The sequence below is a fragment of the Manis pentadactyla genome, chromosome 2 (genome assembly GCF_030020395.1).
Source record: "Manis pentadactyla isolate mManPen7 chromosome 2, mManPen7.hap1, whole genome shotgun sequence".
NCBI classification, from domain to species: Eukaryota; Metazoa; Chordata; class Mammalia; order Pholidota; family Manidae; genus Manis; species Manis pentadactyla.
In genome coordinates, this window is record NC_080020.1 from 190,193,894 (window position 1) to 190,208,216 (window position 14,323).

General features: G+C 44.7%; 1 protein-coding gene across 9 annotated transcripts in view; it reads right to left on the reverse strand.

Annotated features, from left to right (window-relative positions):
- Positions 1 to 14,323, reverse strand: part of EML6 (EMAP like 6) — a 269,209-nt gene that overhangs the window by 7,025 nt on the left and 247,861 nt on the right. For 5 of the 9 annotated variants that reach the window (XR_008995844.1, XR_008995845.1, XR_008995846.1 and 2 more), the window contains 9 exons: positions 14,072 to 14,201; positions 12,572 to 12,670; positions 11,951 to 11,971; positions 11,411 to 11,584; positions 5,566 to 5,774; positions 4,615 to 4,772; positions 3,540 to 3,654; positions 1,816 to 2,004; positions 309 to 481 (listed from right to left, as the gene is read on the reverse strand). Coding sequence is in view for 6 of the 9 variants with exons in the window: in XM_057497201.1 (XP_057353184.1) it covers positions 309 to 481; positions 1,816 to 2,004; positions 3,540 to 3,654; positions 4,615 to 4,772; positions 5,566 to 5,774; positions 11,411 to 11,584; positions 11,951 to 11,971; positions 12,572 to 12,670; positions 14,072 to 14,201 (1,268 nt within the window). In the remaining 3 variants the exon portion in view is untranslated. Of the gene's footprint in view, positions 1 to 308; positions 482 to 1,815; positions 2,005 to 3,539; positions 3,655 to 4,614; positions 4,773 to 5,565; positions 5,775 to 10,606; positions 10,752 to 11,410; positions 11,585 to 11,950; positions 11,972 to 12,571; positions 12,671 to 14,071; positions 14,202 to 14,323 lie in introns of those variants that run through there. The other 4 variants (XM_057497200.1, XM_057497202.1, XM_057497204.1 and 1 more) reach the window with 4 other exon arrangements.

Consider the following 14,323-nt stretch of genomic DNA (forward strand, 5'->3'; position numbering starts at 1 on the left):
TTAGCTTCTCCTACAGTCCATGGAATTCAACAATTTCTCTGGATGAAATCTCACGCAAGTATGCAGCCTTCTGTAGAATAGCATTTTACTAGCAGCCATTACCACACTCTTACAGAAATTAGGAAAGACATGTCTGAGAATTAATGTGGGAGAAGGTCTCTGGGAGAAGGTCTCCTTCTTTAGTTGGCTTGTTGAAGGAGACACTCTCAGAACAGTGTTCTTCCTTCCAGCCATCACCCTCTAGAAATGGGAACCCCTGGAAAGGAGACTGCCCACCCTTCTCCCTGCCCAGACCACCTGCTGCGTACCTGATATCTTGAACAGCAGACTTCCGGTCTCGTTTTTTCCCCCAAACTTTCAGGCCATTTACCAACAAGATGACAAATTCTCCATTCTTCATGCCAATAGCCACCATCTCCCCATCAGGGCTGTAGGCTGCACACCTGGCCGCATGGCCCAGGTTCACCTTGTTTAGCAGTTTCTACATTGACACAAAGTAGCATTGCCTGAGCGTTGGCCTCCTGGGCTGGCCTGCAGAGGACATCCTGCACCAGGCCAGCACATTTAGGCTGCCTCTGGTACCACTGCAGGCCTCCGAGCCTCCGGCTTCTTGCAGAAACCATTCCCTGAGTAGCCACGGTGGGCAGGATGTTTGATTAGAGCAGCTTTAGGAGACCACATGTTTTAGGGCAAGTGTCAGTGCACTTTTTCTGTAAATGGTTTGGTAGAAAATATCTTAGGTTTCAAGGTCTCTTGCACCACTCAGCTCTGCTGGTGTAGCACAAAAGGACGGAGACACTGCATGAACAAATGGGCCTGGCTCACTTTCTACAAACAGGCAGCAGGCCAGAAATAACCCTCCAGCCATACCATAAATTGCTACCTGTTGTTCAGGGGAAACAGATTGAGTTTTGGTATGTTAGTTCAAATCCTGGATCCTGGCTCTGTCACTGGTTGTGTTTGGTTAAGTTACTTCTCCTTTTCCCATTTGAAAAGAAGTGTTATTAATATTGGTCCCACAAGGTTGTAGTAAGGATTAATGATGCTATATATGTATATATATATGAAGCATCAGGTATGTAGCAGGAATTCAATACATGATAGCTGCTGTTGTTAATAAACATAATAATTATGAAAATTAACTTGAGTATAATACCCATACTTAGACTTTTGTATATCTGTTCTTTGATCTTTACACACAAAATATTTCGTAATGAAATCAAGTATTTTAATTATTCAAACTTATTTTAATATCATATAAGGTTTAGTAACATTAATCTTTTTCCCTCCAGACCATTCCTTGCTGTTTTATATTTTTACTGCAGATGAGGTTTATTTGTTTTAATTTTAAATTGCTCTTCCAAACTCCAAGAGAAACCTTGCTGGGATTTTGACTGAAATGTTCTACTTGGGAACATTTGACATTTTAAATCATTTTTAGTCTTCCCATCCAGGGAAGACATGATTTGTCTCTTTATTTTTTAGGTTTTGGGGTTCTTTTATGACAAGAGAATAATCATTCTCAATTACATTACTCCTATAAATATTTATATATGGATATATATGTGTGTGTATATAAAATATTTATCCATTACTCTTATCCAAATATATGGTTAAACAGCTAAAGATACATGGACTGGCTGTGTGTGAATGGGACTTCTTTTATTATTAGGCTTTCTAATTGAATTGCTGATCTGCAGCTGATCCCTTATGCAGCCCCAGCCGCATCTCTGGCTGGACTGCTCCTCACCCGGGGCTCCTACTGCTGCAAGGCCCACCTGCAGACATCCGAGTCAGGCAGAGTCCATCCCTCACCTTGTCAGCCAGGTCCCAGATGCGGGCTGTGCCATCGTTGCTGGCAGACATGAAGATGTCCTTGGAGGGGTGTGTGGCCAGGCCCCAGATCTCCCCCTCCATGTGTCCATCAATCAGGATGTTGGAAGCAGCATTTTTTTCACCAACTTCAATTATTTCTCCATCTTTGGTTCCCACTAAAATCTTTCCCTAAATTAATCAAAACACTATTAGGACAAAAATACTATATCATTCCACTTATGTGAAATACCTTGAGTAATCACATTCCTAGAAACTTAAAGAAAGTAGAATGGTGGCTGCCAAGGACAGATGGGAAGGGGAAAGGGAAGTTATTGCTTAATAGCTACCAACCTTTAGTTCTACAAGATGAAAAATGTTCTGAGTGGATGGTGGTGACAGCTGTGCAACAAGTGAATATACTCAATGTCACTGAATTGTACACTTAAAAAATGGTTAAAATTGTAAATTTTGTAATCTCTATATTGCCAAATTTTAAAATAAAATAATTTTTAAAGACACTATTAGAGCAATTTGGGAAAGTGCCTTTCCTGGCATTAGAATTAAAATAGGAAGAGCTGAGAGCTGTCTTGTTTTTAAGAAGTAAATCGCCCATCCTTAAGTGACCCCTTCACTTTGCCTTTTCTTGATCAACCACCTTGTATGAGAGCTTCAGACCAGAGTTCTCCATCATCTGGTCTCTGCTAGAATATTCCAGTGACTGCAAGCTCACTACAAGCAAGGCATCCAAGTTTTGCTCTTGGAAAGCTCAAACTCCTTCTAAGTTCTTCCTTACCCTGAACAAAAATCTGTCTCCTGATGACCCCCAGGTTCTGGGCCTAGCTCTACCTTCATCTCCATATGTCTAATTACCCCACCAGATGACTGTCATTTATCTATTTAAAAACAAGTCTCCCAATTTCAAATTAAGTAGACTCCAAGTCAGGCTTGCCTTCTTTATGGAAAGCCTCTAGAAATCAAATTCTTAGACTGATATCAATTCAAAAATATCAACCCAAGGTATTAAATAAAAGTTCTGGGATTGTTTCAAAGCACCTAAGAATCTCCAGGAGGATTAAAAAGAAGAAAAGAAAAGGGAAAACACACATCAAGACCGACCCTGAGATTCTGATTCAGCAGCTCTGGGCAGAGCCTTAACATCCATATTTTTTAAAAAAAGCAAAAAACGAAAAACCCCATACAACTCCAAAGTTGATTTTGATTGCAGCTCAGGTATGACTTGAAAACCAGTGCCTTTCAGCCAGACAGTTTGGTGGCCCTTATTCTCCCCTTTACCAGCTGTGCAACCTTGGGCATGGACAAATTATTTAATACCTCTGTGTCTATAAAAATATCTACAATAATAGTAGCTAACATCTACTGAATGTGACCATGTGCCAGGCATAATGAAAGGCACTGTGCATGTATAATGCATGTGATCTTCATGACCTGTGTGCTGGACACAGAAAGGTTAAGTAATACATTCAAGGTCACACAGCCAGTTCTACTGGGTGAGTCACAGTTTACACCCAGGTCTGACTTTGCTAAGCTACCTCCCACTGCAGAGTAAGTCACATCTTGAAGGCTTGTTTTAACCATTCAATAACCCAGCACAGTGAAAGTGTCTGACTGGAAAAGTCCTGAACTAACTCTCACTTGCACCCCTTCTGCCTTCTCAGCCCAGCCCCATGGGGGCAGCTCATGACAACCAGCCCAGCCACGCTCACTTTGCCGCGGCACACGGAGCGCACGCACTCAACCAGCTGCCCCGTCTCCAGCTGGAAGGCCCGGCAGCGCTTCATCTCCTGGTCCCACAGTTTTACGGCACCTCCTTCTTTGGTCCTAAAAGTGATCAAAAGGAACTTAGCATTTCGCCCTCTCCCTAAGACCTCCCCATGACCTCCACTCCCCATCTCCCTGTCATCTCACAAGGTCCCAGCCACCCGGGGCCCAGCAAGACAGATTGTGGGTAAAATAGCAATATTTCCAGAATGTCTTGCCTGGCCTTAGTGCACCTCCATATCAATAGGTGTTTCCAAGGGGTGGAGAGAAGTAGTCCCTCTCTATCAATAGGTAATCACAAAGGGTAACAAGGGCGTAGCTGGACTGGAGAGGTTGGGTGGGGTCCCTTTTTTTGCAGCCGGTTCACTAGAGACACTGGCGAGCAGAAGTGGATGACTGCTTGTATGCAATAAACGGGTTTCTCCTACTTTATTTCTCCCTTTGATTTCAGTTTCAAGGGTATTTTGCCCTGGGCTGGGAAAATATCCCCTGACCCCCTGAAATTATAGACCCTCCAGGCTGGTCCCTTTCCTAAAACCGGCTGATGAGCAATCACAACCCTTGAACTTGCAAGTTTTCTAGAATGCTTTCAAATCCCACTGTCATGGAAGGAAAGAGAATTATAATTTAAAAAATCAAGGTATGTTTTTGTTCGATCAAACACTAAGAGACCTGCTTTTCCGCTTCGCTTCACATCTTCCCCGTCCCCGCTGGAACTTCACTCTCCTCTCCTCACTCCTTCCTCCCTCCTTTCCCCGAAGAGCTGCAGAGAGTAGCATCGAAGACCAGCAGAATCACTCTGGTCTATTTAAGAATACCTCTCTGGTTTTTAAACGACCAGTAAGCCACCTCTCCTTCTCTGGATTTCACTTCTGAAGGTTTTGACCTGAGGCCCTCTGGGAGAGATGGCTGACTATCTCCCTGATGCAGAAAAGACAGGAGAGTGAAAATCTGTGCTTTCTCCAAGCTGTTTCTCCCCAGACAATTAAAAAAATTGTTTCCAGAAAAACTCGGGCTTACGGCCGCTCTTTGCCACCAGTCACTATGAGTCCATCCCGAAGGGTCGTGTACATTGTGAAGACGGGGCCTGTGTGAGCCTTGGCCACCAGCCGGATGAGGAAGTGGTCCTTCCACACGTAGACATCTCCATTGATGGCACCCGTGAAAGTGAGGTAGTTCTGTAAGCAAAGGTTCACCTTCCGTACAGGACACTCACTGCGGCTCCCGGGCGGGTGCCCTCCCAACCTCCTGCTCCTTTGTTACAGAGCCAGAGCTCGAGAAGTGTAAATATGCACTCAAATCGACCTTCTGTGCTAAGACAAGGCAAAAGAATTGGTGGAAACCACAAAGCATATATTGAGGAAATCACCTAGCTTTGAAATGCACTCCATCCAGTTAGTTTGGGGAATTTGAGTTCCCCACTGAGTGCAGCTCGGCATTTAAATGAACTTCCTTTCTTTGAGGAGACCCAGGGGACCCCAGGGGAAGGGGCAGGACATCTTCCTGGGCTCATCTCAAGTTGGAAGGACCCACCTGGAGAACAAGAGCCAGCTGGGTTCCGCCATGTGCCCCAGAGAATGTGCACTGGCTGAGGGCACCTTGCAGCCTACACGGGGTGCCAGCAGGCAGACTGTGGTGCCAGAGGTCCTCGAGGAAGGGGCAGACTGTCCAGGGATGGCGACTGACTCAAGTTCAATGGGCTTGCAAGTCAGTCTGCCTCTGGAATAATGAGCCTCCTGCCCTGAGTAAAGGGCCTACCTCTTCTGATTAATATCTTAGGGGAGAAAAGGGGAAAGAGTACAGTCCACTCACACATCTGCGCTAAAGAAAGGGAATCATTGTTACAAGTAAGCCAGTGAAGGAAATAATATGGAAGTGGCTTTTTGTTTGCATCTTCTTGGCTATGGCCACCCCCAATGCCCATGCCAAGGGAACGGGGGCCTCTCTCAGGAAGTTTCCGCTGGAACTCACAGCACCGAAGGCCACGGAGAGCATCGTCTGCATCTTGGCCGCCTCCATGGACCCGATGACCCCTTTCTTGTAAAGCAGGGCACTGCCAGCCAGGGTCCAGAACTTCATATGTTTGACCCCAACAGATACAAACTGCGTGTCTGAGTCGGGCCGAAATTCCACCACAAATATGCGCTCCAGGTGACCCCCTCGGCTGGCAACCTTGGCACCTGTGTGGGTGAGAGTCTGGTGAGGTGGGCCTTCCAGCACCGCCAGGCCAGGCGTGGGACAGCAGGCAGGATGGCTCTCTGCCCAGCGAGACCCAGGGCAAGTAGCCCTGTTCTTCCTTCCTCAGCAGCCGCCTCCCTGCCTCAGACAACTATGCCCAAGGTAGGGGAGAGAGGGTGTCTGGGAAGTTCCCGGCGTGGCCGGTGTTGCTAGCATCACCGTCTCCCAACCCCCACAAGCCACATCCAGGCATCCATGAACACAGCTGGAAAGGATGACCAGGGAGGTGGAAGCTTCCAGATATGAAAAAAGGGCAAAATGACTGAAGGACCTCCCCTATCTCGCCCCCTCCAGTCTCTAGATCACCACAGAACTCCCTCCTACAGGAAGCTCAACCCCCCAGAATGTCATTGGAACATTGTATTCTTTCAGACAGTTTTAATTTTTCTCCAAGGTTGTTTTTATTTTCTTTAGAAAAAAAAAGTTCCCTATACTCCTTTCATGGTTCTTAAGTTTAAAAACTTTACCTTTTGTATTTAATTACTAGTTTTTTCCTCAGTCTCATTTATTTGTGTTTTCAATTTATTGCCTGAGTTCTATTTAACCTTTCTTAATCAAATCACAACTTAACCGTTTATTCATAGAATGACTTTGGAAAAGTTATTTTAACCTCTTGATGCCACAGTTTCCTCTTCTGTAAATTGGGAATAACAATAGTTCCCATTTTATGAAGTGCTGTGAGGATTGAAAGAGTTGATGCAGGTGAAGTCCTTGATGCAGTGAGTGCTCTGTCAATGTTAAGTTTGTTATTGTTTTCACTGTTTTAGCTCCTCTTTATAAATTTCTTGTCTAGCTTTTGAGCCTGTATTTTAACCCCGTCTATTTTTATCTCATTGCTATTTCTCAGCCCTTGAGTTTTTAGCTTTTATCTTCTGTTCTTTTCTTTCCATTTTCTTCTTAACCTTAATGCTTTGGTTCTAATTTCCTCTTACTCACCTCCTGTCCCTTTATTATCTACTCACACACATTTTATTCTTCCCTCTTCTTCATCACTTACATTTATTCATTTTTAAATGGCTTTCTAGTGGAGTAATGGTGGGCTCTTAATGTAGCTGGGCCTACAGCCAGCCCTCAGACTCTCCCTCCTGGACTCCATTCCCAGGAATGGCTATGGAGACCCAAAGGGTACCTCTGACAGTAGTACATTTTTCTCTGCATGTTTGACTAACTAGAACAGATATCTCACTATCTAGGGCTCAGAGGTTTTAAAACCAATGTCCCCAAGGATACCATAAACCAAATTTAAAAACAACACACTGGGATTGGCTTAAAGATGGCAGCATGAGAAGTGAGACAGAAACCTCCTCCCAAAACCACATATAATAAGAAAATATAGCAAATACAATGAATCCTGACAGGGCAACCAGAAAGAACATTGCAAGACTACCTACATCTGGGGAAAAGAGAAGGCCTCATGGAAAAGAGTTAAGTAGCAAAACCGCAATCCAGTGGGACCCAAGCGCTCCCCTCACCCTAGCTCACCCGTGGGAGAAAGAGAAATGGAGCAGGGAGGGATCAGAAGCCTAGAACTTCTGAATACCCAGTTCTGGAGATTTGCTCTGGGAGCATGAACCGACATTACATGGTGCTCTGGAGATTAGTGGGTTTGGAAAGCAAAGACAGGTGGAATACTTGGAGAAACTGAGATTCCACCTGCTTGTGGAAAAGAAGTATGCACAAAGGGTCACTCTGGGACAGAAGAAAGGTAGGTACTTTGAAAGACTTCCCAAAAGCAAGAGGGCTGCTACAGGGACAAGGATTACATAGAGCTTGCTACTCAGGAGAAAGGACAGGTGGACAAAATCATCACAGCACACTCAGTCCAGCAGGTTGGGAGCTCTCAGGAGCTTCAGGTTTTCTACCCTCCTGGCTGGCAATGCAGTGCCAAGGTCCCACACTGTGATAGGCAGCCTGCCGCTCCTTCCTCCCAACCAGCACCACTTCACAAACCTGCTGCCCCGCCATCACGCCAGGCCAGCAGGAGGGGCAGCCACACCTTTGGCAGCTACAGGGACATAATGAAAAGGCTCCTCCATGTGTGCTCAGCCCACAGGCCCTGACAGTGGAGGCAGGCACTGCAGCTGGGAAGCAGGAAAGAGCTCTTTCCTCCTTGCAGGCACTGGTGCTACATGACTGCAAGCTCCGCCATCACTGTAGGTGTTGGGCAGCTCAAGAGAGCAGAGCTTCTGGGCACTAGAGGGAGCTGCCTACACAAAGCTATTATTCCATATTTCATATGGCAATAAGTACATATGTATAGATAATCACCCAAAATGTAAATGGACTGAATGCACCAATCAAGACATAGAGTTACTGAATGGATAACAAGACAAGACCCATCTATATGCTGCCTACAAGAGACTCAATTGAAACCCAAGACATACACAGACTAAAAGTGAAGGGATGGAAAAAGATATTCATGGAAATAATAGGGAGAAAAAGGCAGGAGTTGCAGTACTTATATCAGACAAAACAGAATTCAAAACAAAGAAAGTAAAAGAGACAAAGAAGGATATTACATAATGATAAAGGGGTCAGTTCAGCAAGAGGATATAAATATCTAAGCACCCAACACAGGGGCACCTACATATGTGAAACAAATACTAACAGAATTAAAGGGGGAAATAGAATGTAATGCACTCATTTTAGGAGACTTCAACACACCACTCACTCTAAAGGACAGATTAAACAGACAGAAAATAAGTAAGGAGACAGAGGTACTGAACAACACATTAGAACAGATGGACCTAACAGATATCTACAGAACACTCCATCCAAAAGTAGCAGGATACACATTCTTCTGAAGTGCACATGGAACATTTTCAAGAATAGATCATATACCAGGCCACAAAAAGAGCCTCAGTAAATTCAGAGGGATTGAAATGGTACCAACCAGCTTCTCAGACCACAAAGGTATGAAACTAGAAATAAATTAGGCAAAAAAAACCTAAAAAGCCCACAAACACATGAAGGCTTAACAACATGTTCCTAAATAATCAATGGATCAATGACCAAATAAAAACAGTGATCAAGCCTCCAATAGGTTCTTCACAATGGTATAAAGGTCATATCAAAGTGTGGGCAAAGGGTTTGTTTGTGTTTATACAGAGGATCAAAGCCTAATTTGGCTACCCAGAAAACGAATTAAGATACGATGTGAAGAAGAACTTCCAACATCAACATCCTCTGGAAAAGTCATTTCAGAAGATGATCATCAAAAAACTTCAACAAAGATCCTGGCGCTATTGCAGTTGTAGCTGCATTCATCCCACTGGTTCCTGGACTTGCCATTGGAATGAAGAAGGAGATACCTAAGCTGGCCTGTGCATACAGTAAAACAACAAATTTGACTGGGTCTATACTGTTGGAACTCAACCAAGAACTAGGAGAAGTGCAAGTTGCAGTGCTCCAAAATCGTGCGACTATAGACTATCTACTGTTAAAAGAACATATGGGATGTGAACAGTTCCCAGGAATGTGTTGTTTTAATTTGTCTGATTTTTCTCAAACTATTCAAATTCAGTTAGACATATCCATCATAAGTTTTCACAAATGCCTAGGGTACCTAACTGGTTTACTTGGTTTCACTGGATATGGCTGGTAATTGTAGGTCTGCTTTTGTTATGTAGCTGTATTCCTATTATATTAATGTGTGTATGCAATGTAATTCATAGTTTAAAACATATACATGCTGAAGTTACTCTACAAGAAGATATGTCAAAGGAATAATCAATCTCCCCATGTTTTCTTCTGTCTGCTACTTCTATAGCTTTTCTTCTTCCTTCCTAATTATAACCCTTTAGTAGAATTCATGCCTCTTATCGAAAATTACCGAGTATCATAATTCTTCCAAGTGGTAAAGATACCTCAAGACAAATGCTGGGCATAGAAGCCACAGGGCATAAATCTGCAAAGAAGTAAAAAGCTAACCTTTTCAAACAATATGGCTTCTCTCTCACTTACCAACTTTACATTTCCCTGTATGGCACCCGGAAGATGACTGGTTAGCCAGAGACGGGTAAGACTCCTCAAGGGAGGAACAACCTAAGACAGGCACAGTCGCAGGGGGGCCATCAGGTGAGAACTTGGGGATCAGCAGAGGTGAGGCTTAGAACCTCACCCCCCCTGTTTTGAGAGAAATCTTCTGCATCCGAGGATGTTTTATTGCCCTTATCTAGCTTGGATTAATAACTTAGCCTATAGGCACAGACCTGATCATCTACATTTGCTCTCTTACAGCACTAAACTATGTTTTCTACCTTTATCATGCATCTACCTACCACTTCAGCATTTTATTAAAAAAAATAATAATAATAATAAGGGAGAAATGTGGGATTCACATATAAATCAAGTATAAAAATCAAACGAGTATTCATATCTGACCTGATTGTTTGTAGTTCATAATGCCACATTCTTGAAAGCATCCCAGCAGAGGATGGAAGTGAGCCTGTCAGAAATGCACCTGGAGGAATTTGTCCACAGGCTGGATCCTGACTGGGCAGGAAGACTTCTAGTCCTTCCAACCCTATGGTGCTATGAGTATCACTCAGGATGCTCGATTTCTCATCTGGGCTGAGGCTATTTAATCAGCTGGTCACTTGCCATCACAAGAAATGAACCTGCACCCCTGACATACAGTTTATGGATCTGGACCTAGCACACTGATGAACACAAAAATCAGGAATGGATAGAACATGTAGTGATCCCAGCATAAAGCCTGCAGGTCCCCAACCTCTTTCTCTCATATGGGGGACCTGGGGGGATCAGAACTTACCTCCCACTGTGCTCCCATCCTTGTAGCCCCACTCCCAACCTTCATGGGAAGATGCTGAGAGAACGGGACTCCAGAAGCCCTGGGTTGGAGAAGTGCCACCTCTGTGTGTGCCTGGCTCAGCATGCCCCAGATACAGACCGCCTGACTGGAGACAGACCTCATTAATGTCCTAACTAATTGGATCTGCTTTTGCCAAACTAAGAATATACTCGGAAGACTGCACATCTTTTATTCTATCATGACATAATTTAGTAACTGCCTGTGTGTGTGTGTGTGTGTGTGTGTGTGTGTGTGTGTGTGTGTGTGTGTGTGTGTTGGGGGAGGGCAAGAAAGAAATCCTGCTATAATCAATGCAAACCTTGATTATAAGTGAATCTCCATTTTGAAAAAGATAAAATGTAAAAAAAAAAAAAAATGTCTTTCTGAGACAATGGTGGTAAGGTCCTGTCCCAGTGCCTGTGATGAGGCAACCAGGCGACAAGGCTGCAGCAGGATCTAAGGGTCACCAGAAAGAAAACTGAGCACAAGGAAGTTTGGGTGGGAGGGAAGCGAGGGAGAAAGGCGGCTAGCCCTGGGGCACCCTCCCAGGACCCTTCACTGGCCAGCCCAGGGCTCCCCTAGCATGGGGCCTGGGGACGCGGCGGCACCTGATGGGCAGCTTCTCCAGGGTCCCATAGGGCAGGTTGCTGCTGACCCGGCTGCAGGGCCTGCAGGGGACTCTGGAGTGGGGGCAAATCTAGGTTTGAGCTCAGCCCAAGCCACAAGGAAGCGTCCCAGAGGGCCAGAAAGCTCCGCTTCCTTTACCTTCCTGCCAACGCCAGACAGTGATGGTGTGCTCAGGGTCCACTCCCACCGAGACAAGCAGCTTTCCAGTCGCACTGAAGTTGACGTAGTTCACCCCCTTTGAGTGGAAGCACCTCAACATGGAGAGCGTGTGTTTGGTCATGGCATCCCACACGTGGATGGAAGGTGTCGTTCCTGAACGCGGGAGGTATAACAAAGAGCTAAGGCTAGAGAATGGCTGAGCCAGGCCCACAGTTATGTTCGGCTACAAGCATTTTTAAGACAAGTGTTCAGGGATGTTACACTTGTTGGGCATAGGAGACCTACAGCCTGGCCTGGCCAGAGGTAAAAGACAAGAGGAAATTTCTGCTATGCTTTTAGAGGCAGAGTCCTAAGGGTATTTGTGTCCAACACGCACACTTGTGGAGGGGTTTATACACAGGAAACTGGTGAGGTCAATGATTTGTATCTGCACCTTCTCCAGATACAGTCAGCAAACGTGATACATTGGCATGATCTTGCTGTGCAGATTCAGACTACTCACGGATGGAACAGTCTTACCTGGGGTCTCCAGAACATCACCTGCATTGGATCAATGGCAATGAGGAAGCGTCAAGGGAAAACAACAGCCAAAATAAGTCATGTTTCCAAATAATGAAGCATTCAACATCAGCATCAGAAAGTTCCAAATTAAATTAAAAAATGGATATGGGTTTAATGAAAACAAGCAGGAAGATGTTTGTAAAAAGTGCCTTTGGGATGACAAAGTTAAAAAGAACTTCTCACAAATGTAAATTGGTTCACATTTGTCACTGGCACTTTCCTAGGATATGGCACAACCAGGCACACATTGCAAATTACCCTTGCAAAGCCATCACCAGGCTTCAATGTGGGGCTCTTCATTTGACACTCAGGATCTGAAAAACTGTCCTCACAAGTCCACAAGGACAGGGCTCAGCCATTTCTTTGGATTGTCAGCTCTGGTCTGACTTTTTGGTCCCTTAGAATCACCAGTCACCAGATGTGCCAACTCAGACACGTTCAAGGCTCAGAAACTCAATAGTAAAGTCAACAAGAGGGAGTTGATGTCAGCGACCCACCCATTCCCTCTCCCAATAATTGCCAGTAAGTTGACATCTCGGTTCAGCTGGGAGAACCTCAGCTGCTGTAGGACCCTCCTACCTATCTGGCTGGTGGCCACCACGTTTCGGTACTTGGGGTGCTGGTTCACTGTGAGGCAGAGGATGTCATCTGTGTGCTCCAGGTAGAAGCTCTGGCTCCCTAGGAGAGAGACACGGGAGGGTGAGCAGGGAACCTGAAGACTCTCAGGCGACCCCAGAGCTTTATAGTGAGCAGGAAATGTTTGTGAAAGTGAGAGCTTAAAGCCCCAAACTCTCACTTTTAGAATCATCCTTGGGGAGATGGGCTGGTGTCTGTTCTCTAACACACGCAAGGCCTACTTTAGTCCTTCCGGCTTCCTAAGTTGGTCCAGGACACAGTCCAAGTATGAGGCTTCCAGGGTTCAGAACAATAATGGAGGAAATCCTTTAGCAGCCAAAACGGCACCACTTACTCATGAGAAGGGGAAGACTGTGCAACAGGAAAGTACTTAGGGAATCCCTTTCAGTCATTTGTGGTATCAAAACGCCAGTCCACTTTGGTACCTGGATGGCACAGGTGAGAGCTTCACCTCCAAAAGCCCTAACTCAATAGATGTCACAGGAAGTTGAAGAAAGGACAAGGAATACTTTATCATCTATCGTGGCAAATGGGTTTGCTAACTTCCGACCTGGCCACTGTAAACCCACCCAAATGCCCAAGAATCAATAGGCAAATGATAGCCTTGATATACAAGAAAATAGCACATTGCTAATGAAATGATGATTATGTGCTAGAAAACTGAGAAAATGTACAGAAAACTTCAAGGCCCTCCTCCCCCTAAAAGACAATTCATTATATGCCCAGTGATCACTGTCTAAAAATCTATGCATGAACAAGCACACAGAATTGGGAAGCATAAAAATTTGATAAAATTTTTAAAAAGATGCTAAGATATATAGGAGATAAGTCAAATGCTAACATATATAAGTCTGGTGGTAAAGATATGGCTGTCTGTTAAATTAATGTCTCAGTGCTTCTTCTTGCTTGAGGTATTTCTTTTTAAACTATTTTTTAAATTTAAGAGGTACCCTATGGTTAAGGGACATTTTAGGTATTTTTGCTTATTGCTTAATTGTTCTCATTCTCATTGCAAATCTGGCTAAATAGTCAAAACCAATACAACTTGAAAATATGAGCTGCTGAAAAATTGGTCACAATTAAAAATTAATGAGTAAAGTTCCCCTAGGCTTTGTTCTTGGTTACCATCTGTAAGGAATCTCTCTATTCCCCACACCCTCTCTCTGGCTCCTCCAACCCTCTCAGCACCTGAGAAGCCAATGAAAACTTGGACACCTCCCTCTGAGGGCCAATACCAAGACATGGTTAGAGAGACAAAGGACTTTGACTCTCTGAACAGGGCCTGAGCATTTTCTAGAACATGATACTTGTCTGGAATTGAGTGGAATGGCTCTAAAGGAAAAAGAATGTTTAAGCCTTGGGGTACTTAAGCAGTGGGAATGTACATAAAAGGGCTAAAATAAAAGCCTGTATTCAGAAGGCAGTTTCTCCTGGCTGAGCTACCTGTGGACAGGTTCTGAACGATGCCAGCTGCTGCCGTGTGGAAGATGATGTCAGCCCCGTCATTCAGGTAATGCAGGTTATTGCGACAGTCGAATCCTCTGTAGCCAAACACATGGTCGAGAGCCAGCTCCTACATTCCCACACAGAGATGAAAGCACCCTTAGAGAAGCGAGAGCAGAGGCACACACACCCGCCGGGTGGGAGCAGCCACCTCTCTCCCGGGAGGGCATGGCTGGTGAGACAACCAGCCAC